Source organism: Phacochoerus africanus, chromosome 7 (assembly GCF_016906955.1).
Source record: "Phacochoerus africanus isolate WHEZ1 chromosome 7, ROS_Pafr_v1, whole genome shotgun sequence".
Lineage (NCBI taxonomy): Eukaryota > Metazoa > Chordata > Mammalia > Artiodactyla > Suidae > Phacochoerus > Phacochoerus africanus.
The window spans coordinates 6,896,533-6,923,781 of record NC_062550.1 but is presented as its reverse complement, the minus strand read 5'-3'; the positions used below and the strand labels follow the sequence as shown (position 1 = coordinate 6,923,781).

The 27,249-nt window shown below is 47.2% G+C and overlaps 1 protein-coding gene across 3 annotated transcripts; it reads right to left on the bottom strand.

The window, feature by feature from the left end:
• Positions 1-1,084: 1,084 nt before the first annotated feature.
• DESI1 (desumoylating isopeptidase 1) lies at positions 1,085-27,245 on the bottom strand. 3 transcript variants are annotated; one of them, XR_007135744.1, is made up of 7 exons: positions 26,899-27,244; positions 11,956-11,977; positions 10,197-10,266; positions 7,626-7,735; positions 5,568-5,690; positions 3,767-4,208; positions 1,085-3,643 (listed from the first exon to the last, which is right to left on the bottom strand). XR_007135744.1 is itself a non-coding variant. In XM_047786138.1 (6 exons), the coding sequence occupies exons 1-6, from the start codon at positions 26,984-26,986 to the stop codon at positions 3,550-3,552; spliced, it is 507 nt and encodes a 168-aa protein (XP_047642094.1). In that variant the 5' UTR covers positions 26,987-27,242; the 3' UTR covers positions 1,085-3,549. The 3 variants fall into 3 exon arrangements, 2 of the variants coding, with proteins under 2 accessions (XP_047642094.1, XP_047642093.1); XM_047786138.1 differs by lacking the exon at positions 3,767-4,208 and having other exon boundaries at positions 26,899-27,242; XM_047786137.1 differs by lacking the exons at positions 1,085-3,643; positions 3,767-4,208 and adding an exon at positions 4,355-5,411 and having other exon boundaries at positions 26,899-27,245.
• Between the last annotated feature and the right edge of the window lie 4 nt (positions 27,246-27,249).

Here is a 27,249-nt window from a genome sequence, read left to right as displayed (position 1 = left end):
CAACTGTGGCTCAGATCTGATCTCTGGTTCGGGAACTCCATATGCTGCAGTGGCCCCCCCCCCAAAAAAAAAGGAAAAAAAGAGACAAAGACTGGCTCACAAGTGGCAAAGTTAGGACTTAAGCACAGGCTGTGTGATCTTAGACTAGGTGCTCTTAGAGGACTCCTGCCTCTGAAACTGCCAGCTCTTGGCAAGCAAATATGTCAGCCAAGCCCACCTGCCTTCTGTGTCCTCTGGAAAGTCAGAACTTCTTGTTTTATTTCTTTGGTTGCCCTTGGCATACGGAGTTCCCGGGCCAGGGATCAGATCCCAGCCACAGCTGCAACCTAAGCTGCAGCTGTGGCAATGCTGGATCCTTAACCCGCTGTGCTGGGACAGGGATCAAACTTGCTTCCCAGTTCTCCCAAAACGCTGCAGGAACGTCCTCTTGTTTTATTTTTAGGCCAGCACACTGGAAAAATGCCTCAATGATGAGGTCTTAGCTATGTGGTGATTTCAAGGGCTCAGCCACTTGCACCTGGATAACTTAAGTTTCTCTGTACCTGTTTCCCCACCTGTAAAACGGGACCAATGCTTACACCTCACATCCACTGTGTGCGAAAGCTGAGTGGAAGGTGCTCAAAGTGGCCCAAGTGAACCTGCAGACACCTGCAGCCACGCAGTGTGTCTTACAGTACCCGGGGTGTTCAGAGAGCTGGCCACCCATCCCAACACTTGTGAGATCATGGGAACAAGGTGGGGCTGCAGACACAGGCTATAGCCACAATGAACCCAGAAGTGAACACTGCTGGGTGCAGTCAGATGTCCTCCAAGATCTTAGAAGTTGGGGCCAGCAGACCAGGCTTAGGAGCCTGACTCTACCACTGGCCACGAGGTGACCATGGGCTAGCCGAATTCTCTCGGAACCTTCTCACCATCTTTATAATCCAGTGGTGAAAGTCATCCGTTCTTTACTGCTCTTGCCACTTCTCATCCACAAGGCGTACAACCAAGCAAAGGCGGCCTATCCAGGCTCAGCACAGTTCAGCTCAGAGGGAGACAGACGAAGCACAGCCTGTGGTTGCTTCATGCATGACACAAATGCAAGCAGGCAGAAGTGAATTTATTGCATTAGAAAAAATACCAAAGGAAAACAGCAAACACCTCCATACTAGATACCATTATTAGTTTGATTTCAAGGGTGAAAAGGGATCGCAAAGGTACAAACTTCATTTCTGGGAGGGGGTGACGGTCTCATCCCTCCTCCTCCTTCCCTGTCCCTTTAAACCAATGGGCCTCGATGGAGGCGATACAATCACACACACAGCTTGCTCTCACCCTGCTCGCCTGCGCACACCCGTGCGGAGCCAGCTCGTACGATGAGCAGGCTCCTGAGGTTCTGGGGTAGACAGAGAAATGTGAGGATGGGGTGGGGGTGGGGTCCTCGCCGGGCCCGGGGTTCCAGTTAGTGACCTTGGGCCTTGGGTGGGGGAGGGAGAGCTCGCCTTCCTGCAAAGCTCTGAGAAGACGGCTTACTGACCTCTCCTTCTCTCCCCACAAACCCTAAGGCACAGGCATTGGCACAAATAGCTGTTGGGCATGAAGGGTGGCTTTCAATGAGCAAGTGACTCAAAGTCTCTCAGGGGAGCCACGTGGGCTAACTTCTTGGTACAGCCCTGGGTCTGGAGGTGAGCACTGGGGGAGGGAAAGAAATCAGCTGAGCCTGGATATGGGGGAGGGGAAAGAAGGAGCCTTGATGCCCATCACCCTCTGGCTAGAGCTGAGTGCCCTGGGCAGAGAGGTCTGGAGCAGGGGCCTGGAAGAGAGCGAGGGCTGGGCGAGGCAAGCTGGAAAAGGGCAGAAACCCAGCTGGGAAGCAGAGCAACGTCCTCGACCAACGCGCTGCCCTCCCAGGAGGAAGCCCGCCCGAAACCCACTCGCCGTGGCCCAATTCTGCCAGAGGGTCAACATTAAATAAGAGCCGGTGCTAGTTTCTACTCTAATGTCTCATTACCATGCACACTGGCAAGTCAGTGGGTCTTCAGAAAAATTAAAGTGCTTAATGGTTTGTCTTCCAACCGTGAAAGTTCCAAAGTGTCCCTTGCCATCACAGCTAGTCATCACACATGTGCCCAGTCAGGTGACAGGCAAACACTAATGCAGAATAACATCTCTAGCTAAGACCCTGGTGATGCCAACTGCCATGGCTAACAGCAGAGATGGGAGGAGATGAGGCCAGACGTGAGCAACAGCTTTTTGGAGAGGAAAGGCACCTGCTGCAGGCCAGACCCCAGGAAAGAGAACATAATTCAAGTCTGAGAAGTGGCAGGAGCCGTGGCAGGAGGGGCCCAAGTGCCAAGGCTGGACTCAGGTACTGAGAAGATCTGAGCCCCTCCTCCACATTCACTTTCTCAACTTAAAGGAGGCTCACTTGAAGAAAGACTCTGAGAGCCTCTCCAGGTGAGAAGCTTCCAGACTGTTTCCTGCCTATAAGCTCCTAGCAGCAGCTCTTTAGGAAAATGCCCACTTACACCCTCAACCTCGCTTCCTTACAGTCAGAATGACACCGGAAATAACACGTGCCTTTGAAACACACTTAGGATCTCGTAAAAATCCCTACCAGAAACAACCCTAAATTTCCCTGCCACCTGGATTCGGCCTTCCTATTCTTTCTGCGTCGGGGACGTTGCCCCTTGGCCCCGAGCTGCGCACGGCACACTGCTCTGGCTGGGGGGGCACAGTGACTGCAATAACCTGCAGGACCACTCGCAGACAACAGGGCTGGGTTGCTGCTGCTCCCGACCCTCACTAGCTGTGACAGGGCAGCTATGCTGGGGAAGAACAGTCAGCAGACAGCTAGGCAGGTCTCCAAAATCCACGTCAGAGGATTGGTACACAGTCTAGGTGGAAGGAAGAATGGCTTTATCCTGTTTCTTCTGGCCTGACACTTGCTGTTGCTCTCCCTCGATCCTGAGGCTTTGGGTTGCTCCAGCCCGGGCCCCGTGGCCTTGACTGAGGGAGGAGAGGAAAGGTGGGAGAGACTGTGGCTAAAGAGTTCCTTTAGGTTGGCTGAGTCATCTTGAAAGTGGTCCCACGTGCACCATATCCTTTGGTTCATTTAATGCTAGAGAGTAACCACTTCCAGGTCATGGAAAACGTAAAACCCACCTGGCTCCCACAGGTGGTGGCAACCTGGGTAGAGCGTGGGCATTCTCCGGAAAGAGGTCCTAGGTTGGGGTTCCCCACACTGTGCCGCTTGCTTTCTGCTTAAACAAATCCCCTCCCTTTCTCCAGTGTGGAGGACGCTCAGGAAGCAGCGTCAAAAGTGAACTCACAAACAAGACAGCCTTAATAAATTAGTATAATACTATTAGAAGGGATGGCATTTTGTTCTGTTTCTTAGCAGCATTGTCCTATGTGCAGCCTGATGAGCTCCTTCCCTGGGAAATTTAAAAAGCCGTCCCCTGGTTGTTAGCTCTGATGTAAAATTATAAAATAGAAATCTGGTAGGGTTTGTTTTGTTTAAAAAGGAAAAGCCCCGGTGAGGCAGGGCGGTCCCATGGAGTCCTGTTAGCTCTGGCCGTTGGGTCGGCCCACTGTGCTCCCTCCGGGAGGCTGGATCTGGATGGAGTCCAGGAGGGGCCGCAGGGCCTGTCCGAAGGGCCTGCAGAGAGAGCAGACGGGGGGCTGGGATGGGTGGGCTGGCCAGCGTGCCCAGCTCTGCCCACATGCTCAGCAGCACGGCCACACCAGGAGAAAGTTCTCTCACCTCATTTAATTCTCTCACCTGACTCACACAGCCTTTTTCTCAGAGGGATCTCTGCGTTAGTCTGCTCTGTGTTCACTCCTAGCGTTCTCTCCTCAGTAAATGCTACCGTCCTGCTACCTTCCCCTCTAGGTCCCGGTTAGCTGTGGTTTGAACAGGTTGGGTACATACCGGGAACCAGAGCTTTCTGTACTTTCCATGCTTGAATCTTTAATTCTCATGGTACAAGAAGATAAAGTTTAAATTAGGAAGCCGAGGTAAGAAGAAAAAGGATATGAAAAAGAAGTCAGCAGTGAAGACAGCACACAATTGGACTCCTCAGGGAACTGAGGTCTTCTCCGGGGCACAGGGAATATTCAGGTACAGTAGTTCCCGTCATGGCTCAGTGGGTTACAAACCCGACTAGGATCCATGAGGATGCGGGTTGGATCCCTGGTTTCGAAGGATCTGGCACTGCCATGAGCTGTGATATAAGGCACAGATACGGCTTGAGGCCCATGTTGCTGCGGCAGCTGTAGCTCTGATTCAACCCCTAGCCTGGGAACTTCCATATGCTGCAGGCGCCACCCTAAAAAGCAAAACAAACCAACAAATGACAAGTTCAGGTTGTCAGAAGGTGTTAATGCCACTTTATAAAGGACTCCCAGTTTGCTGTCAGAGTAGCTTAGCTGGAAAGAAGACTGCAAATATGGCAGTCATAGAGACTCTCCAAGATTACTTCAACCTAAAATTGGGTTGCTTAGAGCACATCTCACAGTTACTGGCTTTTTTTTGGGTGGATGCTGCCATTTTTGAGAACCATCCCCAAGTTCAAAGGAAATGAAATATTCTAAAAGCATAAACAGAGGAAACCAAGAACTATTAACCCATATTCAGACAAGTCCAAGAACCCCACCCATCCTATTCCAGATACTTGTGCTTGCTCAGGGCCCCGTCTAGATCTTTCAGTAATGCTGTGAGGTTTAACACACCCACCAGGGAATAAGAAGGAAGGGCCAGGATTGGGAGATGTGGCCTGACAATGACAACAGCCTTCTTTTCCTGAGGGGTTCCTACCAGGTGTGAAGAACAGCTCACCTTGCTGAGCCTGCTGAACCTGCCAGGATCCCTGTTGGACAGGGCCCTAGTTCAGGAGAAACTGAGTCAGTTAGTAAATGGACCTGGTCCTAGAGTGGGTGGAAGTTGCCTGAATGCAATCAACAGCAAAAGGAAGGAGGAGTGTGATGGCACTGGTGGGTGTTCTTTCAGGCGACACTTGCCTGGATGACGGCACACAAAGCTTGGGCCATATCAGAGGGGAGGGGCTACCTCTGTTTTTGAAGAGGACATCTACTGAGGGCTGACTGTGTGCTACAAGGTATGAAGTGAGTAGGAAGTTGTCTTTAAGGGGTCAAAGAGTCAAGGTGCAGGGGAAGAAAGATTAACAACAGTTTTAAAACAAGCCACCCTACTGATTCCGCCTTCTCTCTGCTGTCTCTCAAAGACTCCTTGTAAGTGGGCACTTCTGGGGAGCGGCATGCTTCATGTGCAATGGGAAAGGCACATGCCAGGATTCTGTACAAAGGCTGGGGCCAGCATCGAGTGGTCTCTTTGTTCTGCAGTTGTACTCAGGCCAGGGTAGAGTTGGTCCGGCTCCAGGGAGGGTGAGGGTAACACAGGTGAGCACCTGTGAGTAGAAAGCATGGTGGCTTTCCGTGTTAGAGCTGCCTCAGGACAGGGTCCCACCTGGCCTGGGAGGATTCTGCGGCGGTTAGGGGGGCAGATGTGGGCCTGAGGAGAGTCCCTGGCTGTGAATAGCGCTTTCGAGGCAGAGGCCACTTACGTGGACAGAACTTCAGAGGGAAGGTCAGTGATGTACGAAGGGATCTTCCGCCCGGTCAGGAACTGTGCCACTTCATTGCTGAAGGTATTACAGTTGTGTTCGAAGAGGTTGTAGGCCTCACCTCTGTACATTGTGAGAGGGTTTGGGAAATAGATGTGAGGGTCAGCAAGCATGTACGTGAAACAATTCAAACCAGGTACAGAGTGCGTGGTGAGCACAGGGGAGCTTGAGGACGGTGGTTTCCCTTCTCTCTCAATACTCCAAAAGGACGGCTGGATTTGCCACTCTGGGTCGAACCAGAGCTACAGCTGCCGGCCTACACTACAGCCACAGCCACAGCACAGCCATGTGGGACCTGCACTACAGCTCACAGCAATGCTAGATCCTTCACCCACTGAGCGAGGCCAGGGATTGAACTAAAGCCTCATGGATATTAGTCGGGCTCGTTACCACTGAGCTACAAGGGGAACTTCCTAAAAACCTATTTTTAAGGGAAGGATGAAATAAAAACATATGGATCCTGCAAGTTTCAGGAGAATCTCTGCAATTACAAAAGCAGAGCCCCAGGGTTAGAGTTTTACATTTGAAATTGACTAAACCTTCCTTATTTTTATTTATTTAAAAAATTTTTTAAAAATTTTAAAGGATTTTTGGGAGTTCCCGTCGTGGCTCAGTGGTTAATGAATCCGACTAGGAACCATGAGGTTGCAGGTTCGATCCCTGGCCTTGCTCAGTGGGTTAAGGATCCAGCGTGGCAGTGAGCTGTGGTGTAGGTTGCAGACATGGCTTGGATCCTGCGTCGCTGTGGCTGTGGTGTAGGCCGGTGGCTTTGGCTCCGATTCGACCCCTAGCCTGGGAAACTCCATATGCTGTGGAGCGGCCCAAGAAATGACAAGAAGGCAAAAAAAAAAAAAAATTAAGGATTTTTATTTCTTCGATTATAGCTGGTTTACAGTTTTCTGTCAATTTTCTACTGTACAGCAAAGTGACCCGTCACACATACACACATTCTTTTTCTCACATTATCACACTGTGTCGTAAGTGACTAGATGTAGTTTCCAGTGCTATACTGCAGGATAAAGTTTCATCATTTAAGAGAAAACCTGCTCAAGTTTATATTTCATCCCAACCTCTCTACAAATCCTGTTTTTTTCTTTTTTTTTTTTGGTCTTTTTTTTTTGCCATTTCTTGGGCCGCTCCTGCGGCATATGGGAGGTTCCCAGTCTAGGGGTCTAATCGGAGCTGTAGCCGCCAGCCTACCACAGAGCCACAGCAACGCGGGATCCGAGCCGCGTCTGCGACCTACACCACAGCTCATGGCAACACCGGATCGTTAACCCACTTAGCAAGGCCAGGGATCGAACCCACAACCTCATGGTTCCTAGTCAGATTCGTTAACCACTGCGCCACGACGGGAACTCCCCAGACCCTGTTTTTGATTTTCAGGACAAAATACTTGGTTGAGAGCAGCCTGCCCTGAAACAGCAGCAGGTGATTTTATTTTATTTTTTTAATTTTTATTTTATCATTATTATTATTTTTTTGTCTTTTTGCCATTTCTAGGGTTGCTCCCGTGGCATATGGAGGTTCCCAGGCTAGGGGTCGAATCAGAGCTGTAGCTGCCAGCCTACAGCAGAACCACAGCAACGCAGGATCCAAGCCTCGTCTGCAAACTACACCACAGCTCACAGCAACACTGGATCCTTAACCCAGTGAGCAGGCCAGGGACTGAACCCGCAACCTCATGGTTCCTAGTTGGATTCGCTAACCACTGAGCCATGATGGGAACTCCAGCAGCAGCTGGATTTTAATCGGAAGGAATAAAGAGCTCTTCCTGCCCTCAAAGTTTCAGCGGTAGGTATGCTGGGATGGAACGGCAGCCTTGGACAATGCTGAGGTTTACTTTGTGGCATGGTAAGCGCTCTCCCTTCATCTGTATTCAGCAAATACTGGGCTATTCCTTGTGCTGCATGCTCTGGGGGAAAGGACCTGGTGGCTGCCCTCAGGGGCTGATTATCTCGTGGGGGACCCAGCTGACCACCACCCGTCTCCACTCACCGGAACAGAGACTCCCCCAGGGAGGATAGGTACTCCAGAAAGATTTCTTCTGTGACTTCTGTGCTCCCCACATCAACCACAGAGTCTGGGGGCCCAAGCAATGTCCCTCCCTAAAAAAGCCAACCCAAAGAAAGTCATTAAATCACTCACTCCACTGAATTTTTATTTATTTTTTGTCTTTTTAGGCCTGCACCTGTGGCATATGGAAGCTCCCAGGCTAGGGGTCGAGTCGGAGCTGTAGCCACTGGCCTACGCCACAGCTCACAGCAAACTCCTGATCCTTAACCTGCTGAGCGAGGCCAGGGATCAAACCCGTGTCCTCATGGATACTAGTTGGGTTTGCTACTGCTGAACCATACTGGGAACTCCTCCCACTGAATTTTTAATGCGGCTTCCCATGGAAGACCACAAATGTTCTATTTCAACGACTTTCAACACTCAGAGCATCCAGGGCAGATGAAGAGTTATTTCCTATTTGTGTCAAGGCTACACTGGCTTAGAGCTTCCTGACGATTCTCCACTGCTATGTGCTGGCGACGTGCTAAGAAATCAGGCTTCTTGTTTCAGGTGGGCCCTGGTCTCTTGCAGGTAAGACCCCTGACACTGTTGCTGTCAGGGACTCATTCAGTTGATAAAGAGAATGAAACCTAGAATCTGAAGTCTCCCTTTGTCTCCAACATGTCTGCTCAGAATAGGACAACCAAAAGGGGCTCACATCTGACAGGCTGTCTTTCCATGCCTATGGTCACAGTATATGCAGCCAATTTTTCTTGTGACACACCTGACATCCCTGTAACACTGGGAAAATGTGAAGAACTGTGAGAAAGCTGGCAGATCGGCAAATATTTCCACCGTTCAGTTCCCTTTGGATCTGTGAGGCTAATCTAATGTGGTGATAGGGTTTCCCTTGCAAGGGAGTTAATGGCCCCTCAATACAGAATACCCTCAGCCATGGGTTAACAGCTGCCACAGCAGACTAGAGGAGAGACAGGCTGTGGGGGAAACTGGCCAAGGGGAAAGCAACAGGATCACTGGGGAGGAGAGCTGGGATGGGCTGGGGAGTAAAGGACAGCACTGCAGAACAGAGCTCCCCCAAAAGATCATACATTCACCAATAGCTACTGAGCACCTGCCCAGTGCCTGCCATTGTTCTAGGCACTGGGGGAGGCATGGTGAGCAGGATGATGACTGTAGTCAGAGAACAATAATCTCAGGGCTAAAAGCGACTAAAGGGTTACCACCTGACACTCTATTATTCACTCATATAGCAAACACGTATTGATAACTTGCTATGTGCCAGGCCTTATGCTAGTATGATGTGGACAAAAAGACAAGATTCTTGCCCTCATAGAGCTTACAGTCTAGCAGGGAAGGCAAACAAACAAACAATCCCATCAACCAATGTACAGTCATGACCTGCAATAAGAGTCTTGTTGGAAAAAGAACAGTACATAAGTCAGGGGACCTTCCCAGTCCGAAGGTCAGAGAAGACTTGCCTGAGAAAGGGACAGTGAGCTCATCTGAAGGATGGAGAGGCATAACCAGGTGAAGGATCAGGGAGGCTGAAGTCAGAGGACAGGTTTAAATGTCCAAAGTGTGTTCAAGGAAAGAGAAGAGAGGGGGTGGGGAAAGGTGCAACCTGCACAGAGGCCATCCAGAGACTGAGACCTGATCAGATGGGGCCTTGACGGCTATGCTGAGCTTTCTGGGTTTTACTCCAAGAGCAATGGGGAGAGTTGCGACTTAGGCAGGGGAATACCATGATCAGATGTTTATCTTGAAAAGGTCATTTTGCCTTCCGTATGGAGAACGGGCTAAGAAGGAAGAAGAAAGGCTGCATTGCTGTGGTCCAGGCTAGAAATGAGGGTGGCCTGGATTAAGGTGAAAGCTCTGGAGAAATGGGAAGAGATGAAGAGAGACAGACTGGTTTAAGATACACTTACAAGGAAGAACCGACTGGGTTTACTGAAGGCCTTCTCGTAAGAGGTGGGTGCCAGTGGGAGGAAGACATACAGAGTGGCTTCCCATTTATGAGTGTAAGAGTGAATGGTTGCCTGGTTTTTGCTTGAGTACCTCCTGCGACACCCCTTTGACAGCTCGGACAGGAATTTTCCGGAAAAGGGCACGGGCTTTAGAGTCAGAGAGACCTGGGTTTAGAACTGGTGCTGTAACTGGCTGCACAGCCCTGGGCAACTCACTTTACCTCTTAGCCCTCATCGTTCAGCTTCACACTGAGTTTGTACTACAAATGGGGCACTGAGCTGATGACGGTGGAGGGAGTGGGACAGTCTCAGCTTAGAAGGAGCTTATACATGGCTCCCTGTGGGGACTCAGTGACAGCTCATTTCACCAGTAACATGGTCAGTGTGACACAGAGGGACCGCAGTGCTGTGGAAGCAGAGAGGAGGGCAACTGGCTAGGAGATCTGGGAAGGCTACTGAGCTTATGGTCATCATGAGGAACTATATACACTGTGCTAGAAGCCAGAGCTACAGAGCAGCAGCAAAGTTCCTGGTCTGTAGGAACCCCCGGGACCCAGAGACTGCGGGACAGGGTGGGAAAGGCACTCACCGGTGGACAGCTGGAGATACCACCACTGCCGAAGAAGAACTCATCCTTGTGTACAACTATGGAGGTGTGCCTGAAACGCAGAGAAGAGGCGGAATGAGCCAGAGAGATGAAAACCGGTCTGAGAGACAGCAAACAGGACACTGCAATGAGAGTAATCTCTGCTTAAGGGATACAACTTACAAAGTCAACAGCTTCGTAGCACTAATCCAACTGGAGTTCCCATCCTGGCTCAGTGATTAACGAACCCAACTAGTATCCACGAGGACACGGGTTCGATCCCTGGCCTTGCTCAGTGGATTAAGGATTCAGTGTTGCCATGAGCTGTGGTGTAGATCACAGATGAGGCTTGGACCCCACGCTGCTGTGGCTGTGCTGCAGGCTGGCACATATAGCTCTGATTTGACCCCTAGCCTTGGGAACCTCCATGTGCCTCAGGTGCGGCCCTAAAAAAAGACAAAAAAAAAGTAAAACTAACCAAACAAAGGTAAGATAAATACCATAGATCGGGGTTTCTCAACTTTGGCACTTGTTAGTTACATTATCCATCTACATATTCTTTTTCAGGTTCTTTCCCCTTATAGGTTATTAAAAAATACTGAGTGTAGGAGTTCCCATTGTGGCTCAGTGGGACTAACATAGTCTCCATGAGGATGCAGGTTCAGTCCCTGGCCTTGCTCAGTGGGTTAAGTATCTGGTGTTTCTGCAACGTGGCTTGGATCCAGTGTTGCTGTTGCTGTGCCGTAGGCCTCAGCCACAGCTCTAATTCTACCCCCAACCTGAGAACCTCCATGAGCCCCAGGTACAGCTGTAAAAAGGAAAAAAACCCTAAGAGTAACTTTGGCACCACTGACATTTGGGGCTGGATAATCCTTGTTGTGGGGGCCGTCCTGTGCCTTCTAGGGTGTTCAGCAGCATCGTGGCCTTTAGCCACTAGATGGCACTACCATATCCCCCGTCCCCTTCCTCCCTGCCAGTTGTGACAACCAAACACGTGGCTAGGCAAAGGTCTTCTGTGGGCAGAATTGTCCCCTGTGGAGAACCACTGGGGCAGATCACGTGCGCAGAAGGAAGTCCTTAGACATTCACACCAATACTAATTATCAATTACTGAAATAAAATTCTGCAGGCTTTTTAAACTAACAGGAGCAGTTGACCTGGACCATGTTGAGAGAAGAACCAGATGATGTTAAGTGTGGACCTATTTCAGGTGAAGGTGCTCATGGTACTTCTTGCTTCAAGTCAAACAAAGCAAAGGGTCATTCTGGTCAACCAAAACGTCGCAGGCTCTGGGAGTCCAGACAGAACACTGACCTACAGTTCCCTCCGAAATGGAGCTGAGAGCCCAGCCACCGTCATGTGTTTGACAGGGATGGGTCTGGAGACCAGAGCAGGCATGTCTGGAGACACAGGTGAGGTCCTCAGGACTTGTAGTTAGAAAGCTTGATCAGGAGGGGGCAGGACACCATTCTGCTTTTCTTTAGGACAGGGTTTCTCAGCCTCAGCACCACTAACATTTTTGGCTGGGTAACTCTTTGTTGTGAAGGGATGTCCTGTCTATTGTAGGATGTTTATAGCAGCATCCATGACCTCCACCCATCCAGCCCAAATGACTCTAGACATTCATAACTCCTGGTTAAGAGCCACTGCTTTAGAACTTGAAGATTTGTGGCTTCAAACCGGAAGCCACAGATATGGAACCTGAAATGCATGTTGTTTGGTTTTATAAACCAGTCAATGTAGGGAGCCCCACCCAACTTACCAGATGCCTTCCAGTTGTTTCCCTGTGGAGAAAAAAAGAGATTTAGTCACTTGGGACTAGACTAAATGGCTTCCCAGCCAGAGTAATTTAGAACACCAATCAAATTCATGGTAACACATTATAAACCTCCTGGGGTACTTTCTAGGAATGCAATTCTCCAATAAGATTCTTAGGTTGTGTTGCATTAAGTAAGTTTAAAAATAATCAGAATCCTCAGGCAGAATGCAAGATGGAAACACTAATATAGATTTAACCAATTTATGTCTGCTTTTCTTTCCCCTTTAGGGTCAATTCAACTTTGCCTTTTTAATTTCTTTGTATCATCTATAGAGACCAAGTAAAACAACACTACGGAAAAGCTATTATCCACTTCTTTTTGTCTTTAGGGCTGCACCTGAGGCACATGGACATTCCCGGGCTAGGGGTTGAATCAGAGCTGCAGCTGCTGGCTTATGCCACTTCCACAGCAACACCAGATCCAAGTCACATCTGCAACCTATGCGGCAGCTCATGGCAACACCAGATCCTTAGCCCACTGAGCAGGGCCAGGGAATGAACCCGAATCTTTACGGATACTAGTTGGGTTCTTAATCCGTTGACCCATGGCGGGAATTCCAATTATCCACTTCTTCATTAAGCATACGTGAAATGAAATTCTTTAGAAAATGAGAGAGCAAACTTTGCAAAAGCCATCCATCTGAATAGTCAATGCATATGTATACTATACCTCGACATGTTGGAAATGACGTGAGGTGTGGAAATGCAGATACAAACAGATTACTGCCTTGCTTTTAAGGAGTCCAAAGTCAAGTGGAAAAAGAAACACACACACATAACTAACTAAAACACAATGTTGATAGGCTCTACAATAATGGTAAAAATAATACAGAACTACCTTCATGGAATTCTCTTGTGGCTCAGCGGATAGGGATCTGGTGTAGTCACTGCAGTGGGCCAGGTCACTGCTGTGGCATGGGTTTGATCCCTGGCCTGGGAACTTCCACGGGGGTGGAGGGAGAGAACTATCTTCAGGAGCTGTAATTCAACCAGTGAACAAAAAAACAGAAGCATGGATGGACATTTCTGCCAGGGGGAATAGTATGTACAAAAGCCCAGTTGTGAAAAAGTCTAAGGTCTTGCAGGGTAAAGCAAAGGGTGCAGTAACAGTAAGAGGGCAAGTGGCAGGCAGGGTATGAGCAAAGCAGGGGAAACCTGGACTGGAGGCTGTCCTGTAACGTGGGGTGTTGAAGGTTGTTAGGCAGTAGAGTGCCTTGATCAGATCCATGTTTTTATTTTATTTATTTATTTAGTCTTTTTGCTTTTTCTAGGGCTGCTCCCACGGCATATGGCGATTCCCAGGCTAGGGGTCTAATAGGAGCTGTAGCCACTGGCCTACGCCAGAGCCACAGCAATGCAGGGTCCAAGCCAAGTCTGTGACCTACACCACAGCTCACGGCAATGCTGGATCCTTAACCCACTGAGCAAGGCCAGGGATCCAACCTGCAACCTCATGGTTTCTAATCAGATTCGTTAACCACTGCGCCACGATGGGAACTCCAGATCCATGTTTTTAAATGGTTCTAAAAGATAACATAAGAACAGAAGATAAACTGGAGGGAAGAGAGGGGAGTGAGGGCTTTGGTCTATGGGAGACACAACAGGTTGAAGAGGAAGGGCAGCAAAAGACACCAGAACATAATCAAACATTACTCACTCACCTTTGTTTGTGATTTCATGGTAACCATTTATTGATTTGCTAAATTACTTTCCATGCTTCCGTGTTTGCCCTGTGACTTTCTAAAGGATGAAACTCTAAGCACTAAGCTTAAGGGTGATAAGCTTATGCTTCTCCCTTTGTTTTTTTTTTTTTTTTTGTCTTTTTGCTATTTCTTGGGCCGCTCCTGCGGCATATGGAGGTTCCCAGGCTAGGGGTCTAATCAGAGCTGTAGCCGCCAGCCTATGCCAGAGCCACAGCAACGCAGGATCCAAGCGGCGTCTGCAACCTACACCACAGCTCACGGCAACGCCAGATCGTGAACCCACTGAGCAAGGGCAGGGACCGAACCCGCAACCTCATGGTTCCTAGTCGGATTCGTTAACCACTGCGCCACGACGGGAACTCCTGCTTCTCCCTTTGTTACACTATTTCTTAAAGTGGTAATACTTTGCCTTTTTAACATGAGATAACATTAGCCTAATTTTCTTTTTTTCAAAGAGATAAAAGTAACCATGGCTCCTCCATAACAACCCATTGATGGCTCAGCATAGTGTCATCAGAGGCAGTTAAGAACATGGCATGGGAGTTCCCGTCGTGGCGCAGTGGTTAACGAATCCGACTAGGAACCATGAGGTTGCGGGTTCGGTCCCTGCCCTTGCTCAGTGGGTTAACAATCCGGCGTTGCCGTGAGCTGTGGTGTAGGTTGCAGATGTGGCTTGGATCCCGCGTTGCTGTGGCTCTGGTGTAGGCCGGTGGCTACAGCTCTGATTCGACCCCTAGCCTGGGAACCTCCATATGCCGCGGGAGTGGCCCAAGAAATAGCAAAAAGCCAAAAAAAAAAAAAAAAAAGAACATGGCATGGGTTCAGATCCAAGCATTTCCCTTTGCTAGCAGTGGATCTTGGGCAAGTTTACTCAACCTGAGCCACAGTTTCTTCAATACAAAGTTGTAAGCTGTAATAATATAATAATAACAACATGGTGTGTGGTACACAGAAGTTTGTTAAGTGGTAATGTTACATATAATGGCCTCCTTGGGGAAAAGGGTAAAGACCTTAAAATGATCAAAGAAATTCCACCTCAGAGTCGATAGGTAAGATCTAAGAACAGATTTTAGTATCCAGCAAATTGGTATGAAATGCTGAATCTATTTTACTTGTAAACATTTCATCCTTTGCTGTTAGTGCTGCAAAGCTAAATGAAATAAGAAAGGAAAATAAAATGTAGCACAGTTCTTCTGCCTCTCTTCCAGTTCCAGAGACCAGTCTGTTTTTCACTACAAGACCTGCTGCTCTGGCCTACAAGATCACAAGTGCACAGAGGACTCTGGCCTGGGATTTCTGCAGTAGTGTCCTAGAGACTATGTGGCAGGCTCTGCCCTTATCCAAACTGAGCTGAAATTCCACACAGGTGGATCAGAAACAGAATGGACCAAAGGGGAGTGGTAACCCATTTAGGACAAGCATTTGCAATGCTGGGTTCACTGGGCTCTAAGATAAACTGGGTTTTGGAGTTCCCTTGTGGTGCAGCGGGTTAAGGATCTGGCACTGGCAGCTTGGGTCACTGCAGTGCTGATTCAGTCCCTGGCCCAGGAACTTCCACAGGCCATAGGCCCAGCCAAAAAAAAGATAAACTGGGTTGGATTCTCACCTTCCAGTTGACTCCAGAAGACTCTAAAAGGCCATACCCCTCTTTTTACTATGTGTAAGATGGGGAGACTAACACTGCATTCTAAATAGAGCTGATATGCTCTTCTGGACTGCCACTTCTAAAACAGCACATTGTATAAATGGCAGGGATTTGTTATTTCCTTGGAGATATGCAATGATGCAGGGAACTGAACAGGTAAGGGGTATTACTCTCTCATGTGTGTTCCTGCTCCTGCTCATTTACTCTGGGAAGAACATCACATTCGAAAGAGAGGAAGTACAGTATTGTGAATAAGAATATAGGTTCTGGGAGTTCCCATCGTGGTGCAGTGGTTAACGAACCTGACTAGGAACCATGAGGTTGTGGGTTGGATCCCTGGCCTCGCTCAGTGGGTTAAGGATCCGGCGTTGCCGTGAGCTGTGGTGTAGGTCCAGGACTCGGCTCGGATCCCGCATTGCTGTTGCTGTGGCTCTGGTGTAGGCCGGTGGCTACAACTCCGATTAGACCCCTAGCCTGGGAACCTCCATATGCCTCAGGTGTGGCCTTAGAAAAGACCAAAAAAAAAAAAAAAAGAATATAGGTTCTGGTGTAGACAGGCCAGACCGTATTCTATCAGTTCAGTCAGTTAATTTGTTGTTGTTGTTGTTGTTGTTGTTATTTTCTTTTTGGTGCCCCACTGAGGCATATGGAAGTTCCTAGGCTAGGGGTCAAATCAGAGTTGCAGCTGCTGGCTTACGCCACAGCCATAGCAATGCAAGATCCAAGCCATGCCTGCGATCTACACCACGCTTGCGGCAATGCCAGATCTTTAGCCCATTGTGCAAAGCCAGGGATGGAACTTGCATCCTCATGGATACTAGTTGGGTTTGTTTCCGCTGAGCTGCAACAGGAACTCCCAGGTGCTATTCTCCCAGGCACTAGGAATATATTGGTAAACAACGGAGACCCCCCCCCCAAAAAATCTCCTTTATGGTACTTAAAGGGTGGGGGGATATGTCAATCAATAAATAATAATAATAATAAATACAATAAATCATAGTAGGTTAGCAGTAATGAGTGGTAAATTAACAAAATAAGAGCAGGGTAAGGGTTATTGGTCATTTCAGGGATGGCAGGTAGGCCTCTTTGAGAAGGTAACATGTAAACAAAGGCCTGAAAGGAGGCAAGGGAGGGAGCTATACCAAGAAGGGCATGCCAGGTGTATCTAAGGGATCTGAAGGAGGCCAGTGTGGCTAGAGCAGGCAAATGATGAGGAGAAAAGTAGGACATATGCAGATGTAACGGAGGACCAGATCACAGAGACCAGCTTATAGAAGTTGAGAACTTTCCCAAGCCTGAGCTGTCCAGTATGGTAGTGACCACATGTGGCTATTAAAAGAACAAGTTCAGTTCCTCAGTTGACGACTGTGTTTCAAGTACGCAACAGTCACATGTGGCTGTAGTAAGGGATGGGACAGTGCAGATCTGCAGCACTTCCATTATTGCAGGAAGTTCTACGGGATGGCACTATTTATCTATTTATTTTATTTTATTTTATTTTATTTTTTATTTTGTTTTGTTTTGTTTTTTTGCCATTTCTTGGGCCGCTCCCGCGGCATATGGAGGTTCCCAGGCTAGGGGTCGAATTGGAGCTGTAGCCACCGGCCTACGCCAGAGTCACAGCAACGCAGGATTGGAGCCGAGTCTGCAACCTACACCACAGCTCATGGCAACGCTGGATCCTTAACCCACTGAGCAAGGCCAGGGACCCAACCTGCAACCTCGTGGTTCCTAGTTGGATTCGTTAACCACTGTGCCACGACAGGAACTCCCTGGGATGGCACTATTTAAACCTTAGCTTCCTTAGGGAAAAAAAAAAAAGAATAATAGTGTCTACTTAGCATTTCCAAGATTAAAAAAGATGACATATGAAACAAGCCCAGCACAGCGCCTAGCACATAATAAGTACCCCCCAAAAGACTAACTCTTATTTCTTTTAGGCTTTATAATTTGAAAGTTTAATGGCTGTTCTCATGGTACCTTGGTATAGAAACGACCTATTTACATGTCCTTCCCCCTACTAGACTACAATTGTCACAAAGACAAAGGTAGTTTCTCATGCATCTTTGTAATTCCAGCACCAAGCAGAGATCCTGGAACAGAGGACAGAGATGCTACACGCACATTCCGTTTCATTAGCTCTGCTGGTTGACACACAGTGCTAATGAGACCAATGTTCTTAACTCCAGTCTTGGCTGCTCTGGCTTCTTATTCAAATGACTTTGCCACCCTGGCACACTGCACTCTAAATCTGCTACTGCCCTCTCTGATGCCCATGTTTTATAACCCAGGAGACAGCTGCCAGGTGTAGATGCATCAGTTCAAACCCAGCCCTACTAAAATAATAATAATTTTTGGAGAGAGGCCTCAGAGACCATTCCTGGCCTCGCTTAGTGGGGTTAAGGATCCGGTGATGCCGTGAGCTGTGGTGTAGGTCACAGATGTGGCTCGGATCTGGAGTGGCAGTGGCAGTGGCTGTGGCTGTGGCTATGGCTGGCAGCTGTAGCTCCAATTAGACTACTAGCCTGGGAACCTTCACATGCTGTGGGTACAGCTCTAAAGACAAAAAAGACAAAAAAAAAAGTTGTGAGATACAAACCCTACTTTATTCTCCTTGATATTCTCTGTATTGATCACTAAATTCGTCTGTAAGCTGGATATTATATTTCCTCCTTATTCAACAACATCAAGGCACATTTAAGGTCTCATCCATTCATAGAATGATACAGAAACTATAGAAAAAAGATCCTTTTATTCATTCTTTTATTTATTAATCCATCTGCCAAACACTTGGGGCCAACAACACTTAAAATGGACTGAGTGGATTTACATCCTTTATTTAAAAAAAAATTATTATAGTTGATTTATAATCCTTAAATTGAAAGTGCCTCATAGTTATCCTTTAGTAGAGTTGGGGCAAGTATTAGCAACATTTATAAACAGGTAAATAAACATATGCACAGTTTGTCCAGTGCAAAAACAAGAAAAAATAGGGTATGACAATGTACTCGTTAAAGCAGCTCAGGTAGAAATGTCATGAGCTCAGTGGCCTGCTCTCATGAAGATAAGCACGAGGGCCATGGCCTCCTCCACAGGGTGACAGGCTGTGTTAAGTGGGACTGAATTAATTAAAAAAATTTTTTTTGGCTGGGCCCTTGCATGTGGAGTTCCTGGGCCAGGGATTGAACCCGCACCACAGCAGTGACCTGAGCCGCTGCAGTGACAACACCAGATCCTTAACCCGTAGTGCCATAAGAGAATGCCTGATTTAAAAAAATTTTTTTGGTCAGACTGAGGCAGCAGTAGTTGAGTAGGTGGCAGGGGCTTGAGACTGAATTAGGGCACAAGGCCATTTTGGCATGTGGCACAAGGCTCAGTGGCTGTTAGCACAGTGTAGAAGCAGACTGTTTTCCCACTAGGTCCTCGGCAAGTTGGAGCTGGGTCAGAAGGCTGCACTCAAGGTCTCTTAGCTTGCTGGCACATATGACACACTGATCTTGAAGCCTATGAGATAGGCACATGAAAACAACGGAAGTCATGGTTATTAGCCCTGTTTTTCATTTCAAATGACAAAGAATGTAGCGTGAGGACCACACTAGTCAGCCTCCCACTGATTTTAAGAGTAAAGTCAGTAATATAAAAGCCAAGGAGAAAATATTCCATCTACCTCCTCATCAACTACAATAATGGAACGTGTGCATAGAGTCAACAAGCTGATTATGGACAGACAATCTTGAGACAACATGCTCAAGATCAGCACTGGCAGGTAGATGACGGGTGCTAAATAAATGTCTATTAATAAGCATAAAGTGAAAAAAAATTTAAAAAATAAGCATAAAGTGGATGATGATGATGGAAGTGCAGCGGCAGACAGCATTAGCTCAGCAAAAGTAGCCCCAGCTCAACTCCTAGATTCCTTCCCACAATGACAGTGTTTTTTTTTTCCCTAGGGCCACACCTGTGGCATATGGAAGTTCACAGGCTAGGGATCAAATTAGAGCTACAGCTGCAGGCCTGTACCGCAGCCACAGCAACCCAGGATCCAAGCCGTATCTTCGACCTACACCACAGCTCACGGCAATGCTGGATCCTTAACCCACAGAATGAGGCCAGGGATTGAATCCCGAATCCTCAGGGATACTAGTAGGATTCGTTTCTGCTGTGCTACAATGGGAACTCCCAAAGTGTTCTTAATTGGCAGTGTTTTAATCTGGTTTGCCAGACTATCAGCAATGTGAAGAGGTTAGCTCAAAAAATAAGCTTATTCTTCTCTGGAACCACTGGATAAATGTTGAATCTATGTGGGAAAAGGTAAAAGCAAACATATGAATAATATAAGTGGACCTCCGTGCCTATATTGTTTAAAAAAAAAAAAAAAAAAAAAGCCTATTGGCAAGAGGGCCTGCCCCTCCTTTAAGGTAGACAAAGTTATCACAAAATCAAAATGCAATACATTTTGATAAAAACTAAGAGGGTAATTTAACTCTCAAAATGGGCAGGTTTAAAACTACATAATACTCTAGCATTAGGATTCCCTGGAGACAGTATAGGATTTTTTTTTTTTTTTTAATTTTGGCCACACCGGTGGCATATGGAAGTTCCTGGCCAGAGATAGAATCTGAGCCACAACTGCAGCTGCAGCAACGCTGGATCCTTAACCCACTGTGCTGGGCCAGGGATTGAACCTGTGCCCTGGCAGAGACAATGCTGATCCTTAACCCACTGTGCCATAGCGGTAACTCCCAGTACAAGATTCTTGCTCAGCATAAAAATAAGTGACTTGTGAGTTGTTTTTCTCAGTACTGAGAGGATTCCCTCTTAATCACTGCTTGCTGTTATTAATCAGGCCTTAGAGCAATGCTTTGAGGTAGGTCTGTAATATCCTGCCACTTTCTCAGCTTCTATTGACCAAATGCCAAGAACTATGCTAAACTCAGGGGGTACAATCAAGAGTTCTTGCCACAGTGGAGCTTCCAGTTTCAGCTGGGACTGTGGGAATGGACCTAGGTGAGAAAACATGCAATTCTAAAATAGAACGATAAATGTTATTAAAAGAGATTACCAAAAAAAGAGAGTTTGTAGGGTGTTATCAGCATATGATAGAGACACATGACCAAGATTTGCAGGGTGGGGGTCAGGGAAAGTTTCCCAGGGAAGATTAGACCTCAAGGGTGAGCAGAAGTGGTCCAAGCTAAGAGATGAGGAGAGAAAGCATCCCTAGCAGAGGGCGCAGCCTTTAAAAGGCTTGGAGGTAAAAAAGAACTGAAAGGGTTTGGTCCTGAGAGGGTGTATAACAGCCCTTCTCCACTGGGGTTCTGCAAGAGAATGCCCTAATTAATTTGAATGCCCTGAGGTATCTATTGGGAAAATGAGAAAAGAGTCACTCAGATCATTTTCCCTAGGGCTTAATTCTCTTGTGGAACGGGGCTGAGAAAGGCTCACGCAGAGTACATTCAGTATGCGGAGACAGGCGAGAGTGGAGAGAAAAGCAGAAGGATCATCAAGGGCCTGGTAAAGCCACAGTAGTTGTCATTTTGTCATAAAGAAAGTTCATGATTACTAAATTAATTCATTAGACTGATATACAACAGTGCACACAATGAATAAAACAAAGCACAATAGGTGGCATTAAAACATTAAAAAAATCCCTTCAGATTCAAATAAATTTTTCTTAATCATTAAGCTTGAGTACAAATCTCAATCATTACTGTAATCAATATATATTCACACAATGAATAAAACAAAGCACAATAGGTGGCATTAAAACATTAAAAAAATCCCTTCAGATTCAAATAAATTTTTCTTAATCATTAAGCTTGAGTACAAATCTCAATCATTACTGTAATCAATATATATTGACCATTACCTCTGACTGGCTACTGGGGACACACAGGGCAGACAGTCCCTGTCCTCCAGGAGCTCAACTTACTGAAATCTTTCTGACACATCCAGCCCACCATGGCCTGTCCTTTCTTTCAAGGCCTAAAATAATTGTTTCACCACTCACTCATTTTTTGGCATCTAATCATAATCTCTTTTGTGCTGTTATTTAATGTTGCCCAGGCACAACATTATATATTTTTAACTAAATAAACTCCTTGAGGACAGAGTTCATGTCTGTTACTTCATCACCATTTGTACCACAGATTTTTATTTATTTATTTTTTTGGCTGCATCCATGGCATTCGGAAGTTCCTAGGCCAAAGATCCAACCTGTGCCACATCAGCAACTCGAGCTGCTGTAGTGACAATGCCGGATCCGTAACCTGCTAAGCCACCAGGGAACTCTGTATATGCCTAAGTCTTTAAATCTGAGACAGGCTTGTAAAGAAAAATAAATGTGGTCTTGGAATATGTACATGCACACAAAACTTCAGATCAGAAAACAATCAGCAAATAGAAAATACCTCTTACCACAATTAAAAAATAAACAAACCTCTACATTTATCTCTATGTACTTTAGCACAGAAAGAGGTCAAGAAATTTAAACAGCAGCCAAAATTATTAAGAGGAGGAACTGAAGGATTATTATAATAGCTAATTATCTTAGGCAAATAGAGACTATGAAAAAAAAAGTACAATCAGGCTGTCTGCTAGATTAGAATGAAAAGGACAATTCTTGGACTGTTTTCATGAAGAGTGAAGGACTGTGGAGCAGGAATACCTTCATGGGAAGCAATTCCAGAAGACTGAAAACCGGACAAGGTAAAACTGTGGAGTCTACATTGTTTGAGGGGAGAATGGAATTACATTGGGCTTTATCTAGTTCCATCATTACTGTAATAGACTAGATGGGGCCCTATAACGAGAAACTGTCATAATAAGAGGGTACTACAACTAGATAGAGAACCCAGGCTATCCCACCATGAAGTTCCTCCTCCTCAAAAAAAAAAAAAAAAAAAGACTAAATGGGCAATGCTGATGAGGTCACACTAATCAATCTGGGACAATGAAAGTTAGGAGGGATGATCATAAATCTGTGATTATATGGAGTTCCTGTGGTGGCTCAGCGGGTTACCAAACTGACTAGTATCCACGAGGATGGTGGTTGGATCCCTGGCCCCACTCAGTGGGTTAAGGATCTGTCATTGTCATGAGCTGTGACATAGGTCACAGACATGGCTCAGATCCTGTATTGCTGTGGCTGTGCGTAGGCCACCAGCTGCAGCTCTGATTTGGAACCTAGCCTGGGAACTTCCACATGCCACAGGTGTGGCCTAAAAAGCAAAAATAAAATCAATCAATATATGATTATGAAAGGCACATACACATTGAAGCCAGATTTTTTTCTCATCCAAATTTGAAACACTTGGCCAAAGGGGCATTTATAAACTTGAACTAGGTGCCTACTTTACATCAATGACAAAGGAACGCATTATGCAGGAGAGGTGGTATGGCAAAATAACTGAGAATGTGAACCCTGGAAGTTAGACGGCCCGTGTTCATAACCCACCTCTGCTACACACCAGCTGTGGGACTCGGGGTCACATTTCTTAATGCTATATATCTCAGGTTCCTCAACTAAAAAATGGAGGTAATAATAGGACCTATCTTACCAAATTGTGGTGAGGAATATAACCCACGAAAGTACTCAGAAAAAAGGGGTCTAGCATAGAGTAAGCTCTCAATAAATTCTAACTATTAATATCCTTCTAAAATTCATCACAAAAATCAGGAAACAAATAGATTTCTTTTTTCTTTTTTTTTGTATTTTTGCCTTTTCTAGGGCTGCTCCTGTGGCATATGGAGGTTCCCAGGCTAGGGGTCCAATCGGAGCTGCAGCCACTGGCCTACGCCAGAGCCACAGCAACGTGGGATCCAAGCCACGTCTGTGACCTACAACACAGCTCACAGCAACACCGGATCGTTAACCCACTGAGCAAGGCCAGGGATCGAACCTGCAACCTCATGGTTCCTAGTCGGATTCTTTAACCACTGAGCCACGACGGGAACTCCAAGATTTCTTAAAGATTCAAATATATTTAGGAATGGGAAATCAATACACGGCTACTAACAGGACTGGGACATACCCAGCTTTAAGGTTAGTGATGTCTGGATGGGATGAACAAGTAAGGCAATGCTCATTTTCCCTAAGTTTTTAACTCTAGAAAGTGATGTCTACTAGCTTTGATAACTCTTCATTACTTTTGCAAACGGCATAAAAGGGGACAAAGAATCAGATCTGTAGGTAAAGTGAGAGGTTCTCAGAGATACCACTGCAATCAGATGTGCGAAACTGATGAAGTTACAATTTGGCCAAGGTTTTCTGGGAATTCACACCTATTAAAAATTATGGGGTGTTCACACTGTGGCCCAACAGCATCGGTGGTGAGACTGGTGGTGCATCTGGAGCTCTGGGACGCAGGTTCAATCTCTGGCCTAGGACACTGGGTTAAGGATCTGGCATTGCTATAGCTGGGGCATATGCTGAAACTGCGTTTTGGACCTGCTCTCTGGCCCAGGAACTTCATATGCCTGCTGGGCTGCCCCACCCACCAAAAAAAAAAAAAAAAAAGGTTGTGGGTGGAGGCCAGGTCCTCAACTCCACCAGGACAGGCTTTCTTGTCTTGGCACCTAGGCAGGTTAATCTCCCTTCTGCCTTGAACACAGTAACTCCCCCACCACCCACTTTGGGACTACCTCCTCATCCATAACTTCTCAATTTAGAGGCCAATCCTTGGGAGTTCCCTGGTGGTCTGGCTGCCTAAGGATCTGGTGTCATCACTGCTGTGACTCAGGTCACTGCTGTGGAGAGGGTTAAATCCCTGGCTCCAGAACTTTCGCATGCTGTGGGTATGGCCAAAAATAACCTTAAAAAAAGTCACTAGTCTTTTTTTTTTTTTAATTTTATCAAAGTAGAGTTAAAAGTCACTACTCTGATCTTCTTAAAGGTCTCTCTTGTTATTTTTTATTTTCTTTCTTTCTTTTTTTTTTGGCTACACTCACAGCATGCGAAAGTTCCCAGACCAGGAATTGAACCTGTCACAACAGTGACCCGAGCCACAGCAGTGACAATGCCAGGTCCTTAACCACTAGGCCACCAGGGAACTCCTCTCTTGTTTTCTGTCTCAGCACCTAGCTGGCTTCCTATACAGCCTAGTACCTATCAAAATTTGTAATTATTTTATTTGCTTATTTATTTATTTATTTATTTATTTTTGTCTTTTTGTCATTTCTTGGGCCGCTCCCGGGGCATATGGAGGTCCCCAGGCTAGGGGTCTAATCAGAGCTGCAGCCACGGGTCCACGCCAGAGCCACAGCAATGCAGGATCCGAGCTGCGTCTGCAACCTACACCACAGCTCACGGCAACACCGGATCGTCAACCCACTGAGCAAGGGCAGGGACCGAACCCGCAACCTCATGGTTCCTAGTCGGATTCGTTAACCACTGCGCCATGACGGGAACTCCTGCTTATTTTTTTAAGTGTCCTCTCCACTAAACCTGGAACATCTTGACATAGAACATCTTTGTTTATCACATCATCAGTTAAGCTTAACACTGGCACTAGCACATAGTAGGCACTCAATAAATATCTGTTACATGAATCATGAACCAATGACTTTGAGGCCCCTTTCTGCTAAAATCAATAACTATGCAATAAAAGAACCAAAAACATCCAGTGTAAAGGGAGAAGCTTTATGTATGGTTCTAGGAAATATCTAACACCTCACCATGACCAAACTAACAAAATGGCTCCGTTCCAAGAAGCTGAGTTTGAACTTGACTGATGTAATCTATTAGTGACTAGCATCTTCCTCAAACAGTGACTTTGTAAATTTTGCTTTCAAATTTGCCTTACTCATTTTAACAACTGGTGATCTAGGCCCAAACTTCTAATAATGGATCACATAAGAATTATCTGAGGAGTTTATCAAAAACACAGATTTATGGATCAAAACTTATTTAGTACTTGTGTAATAAGGCTCTAGAATCCATATATTTAAAACTTTGCTTACTTTGAACAGAGAATACACGTATGTAGGACACAAGTCAAAAGATATAAAAAAGTCTACAGCAAGGTCTTCCACTTCTGTCCCCCAGGGTTAAGTTCCTCTTTCCATAAGCTACTACTGCTAGCAATTTTCTTATGTATAATTATTTGCCTGAGAAAGCATGTACATAATTGTTGCTTTATTTTTTTTTATTTTTATTTTTTTGTCTTTTTGCTATTTCTTTGGGCCGCTCCCACGGCATATGGAGGTTCCCAGGCTAGGGGTCGAATCAGAGATGTAGCCGCCGGCCTACGCCAGAGCCACAGCAACGCCGGATCCTTAACCCACTGAGCAAGGGCAGGGACCGAACCCGCAACCTCATGGTTCCTAGTCGGATTCGTTAACCACTGCGCCACATCGGGAACTCCATAACTGTTGCTTTAAACATACTTGCATATCTAAAGAACTGTTCCAACTTCATTTTCCCTATTCCCACTTAACAGGATATGTTGGAAATGAACGTATATTTCTATATTTTTAACAAGCATCCTAGGTGATTCTGATGTGAAGCCGAATACAGGAATCATTCACTGGCCCAGGGTCAACCCCCTGAGACACATTAGAAACTCAAGGACATTAAAACTCCAAGGTAGCCTGGCTTACTTGACCTCTGCCATCTTGTCTCAGGAACATAAACATTCTCTAATGTCTCCCCAGAAGCCAGGAAAAACTAGCCATTCAAATGGATGTTGCCAAAGCTGTTCAATTTTCAATTCCCAGAATCCTTTCCTGCCTAGTATCATCTGAAATCACAAACCTGGCAACTCCTGCATTACACAAGACATTTTGGTATCTGGGTTATAGAGAGGTTTGATCTACACTGAACTAGGGCTGACTTCCTCTCCTGGGGGGTAAGTAGTTTAATGGAGCACTACGGAAACCCTTCCCTTACTAATCCTTACGCACACAACAGCATCCTATTCTCCCCCAGAATTGCTTTCTTACCATCTGGGCAGAAACGGTGAACTCAGAAACTGCTGAGAAGACGTCAGGGTCAGACCGAACTTGGTGATTTCTTGAGTTCGGGCTCCAGCCGACCCGACTTAGCTGGGCGCCTGTGCAGCTCTAGCTCTCCCTTCCCACCTACCCCAGGGACTGCAGAAGGAGTTTCCTTTTGGCACGGAGGGAGGGCTCTCCTCCGCAGTGTCCCTTTCACCGCGAGGGGAACCGCGCGCCAGCCATCTGCACCATCTCTACACAGCGCCGAGGAAGAAGGAGCGTAGACGGCTCCTCAGGCGACGAGTCAAGGAGCCCGCCGGGACCCAGAGCCGGCTTCCCCCACCTCCCGGCTGAAGGGGCTCTGAAAGGCTACGGGAGGGCGTGACTCCGCCATCCTTTCTCCCTGAATTCAAACGTGAAGATGGGCCAGTGGGGCTGAAGGGGCCCAACCTCAGACTCACTCCTTCTCCACTCGGGCTGTTCTCCATCCCGTGGGCCCCGCGCCTCCCCCTCAGCCGTGGCCCAGGCCTCCCCACCTCGGCCTGCCGTCCCGGCACCCTCGCGCCCGGCTCCCGCCCCCCTTGCCGCTCGCCCCATTCCCCTCACCCAGCATGATGGGGCTGAGCCGTCGGGCCAGGCCCTTGGACAGGTCGTACACGTAGAGCTTCACCGGATAGAGATTCGGCGGCTCCATCGGGACCCGTGGCGGCTGCGGCCACGAAGTCCCTCAGGCACCCGGCAGCGGCTAGGACCTTCCCGTACCCGACGGGGGCGGGGAGCGGAGGGAGGGGGGGAGACCGAGCCCGGGCCCGGCCTGAGGGGCGGGGGAGAGGCCGCCCAGCGCTGCTCGCGCCCCCGCACCCGCCACCGGCAACGACTACTATGAGGTGACAGAGCGCGGACGGGCAGGGTCCTCGCGGAAGACCGGGCGGGGGCGGGGACGCATTCTCGCGCATG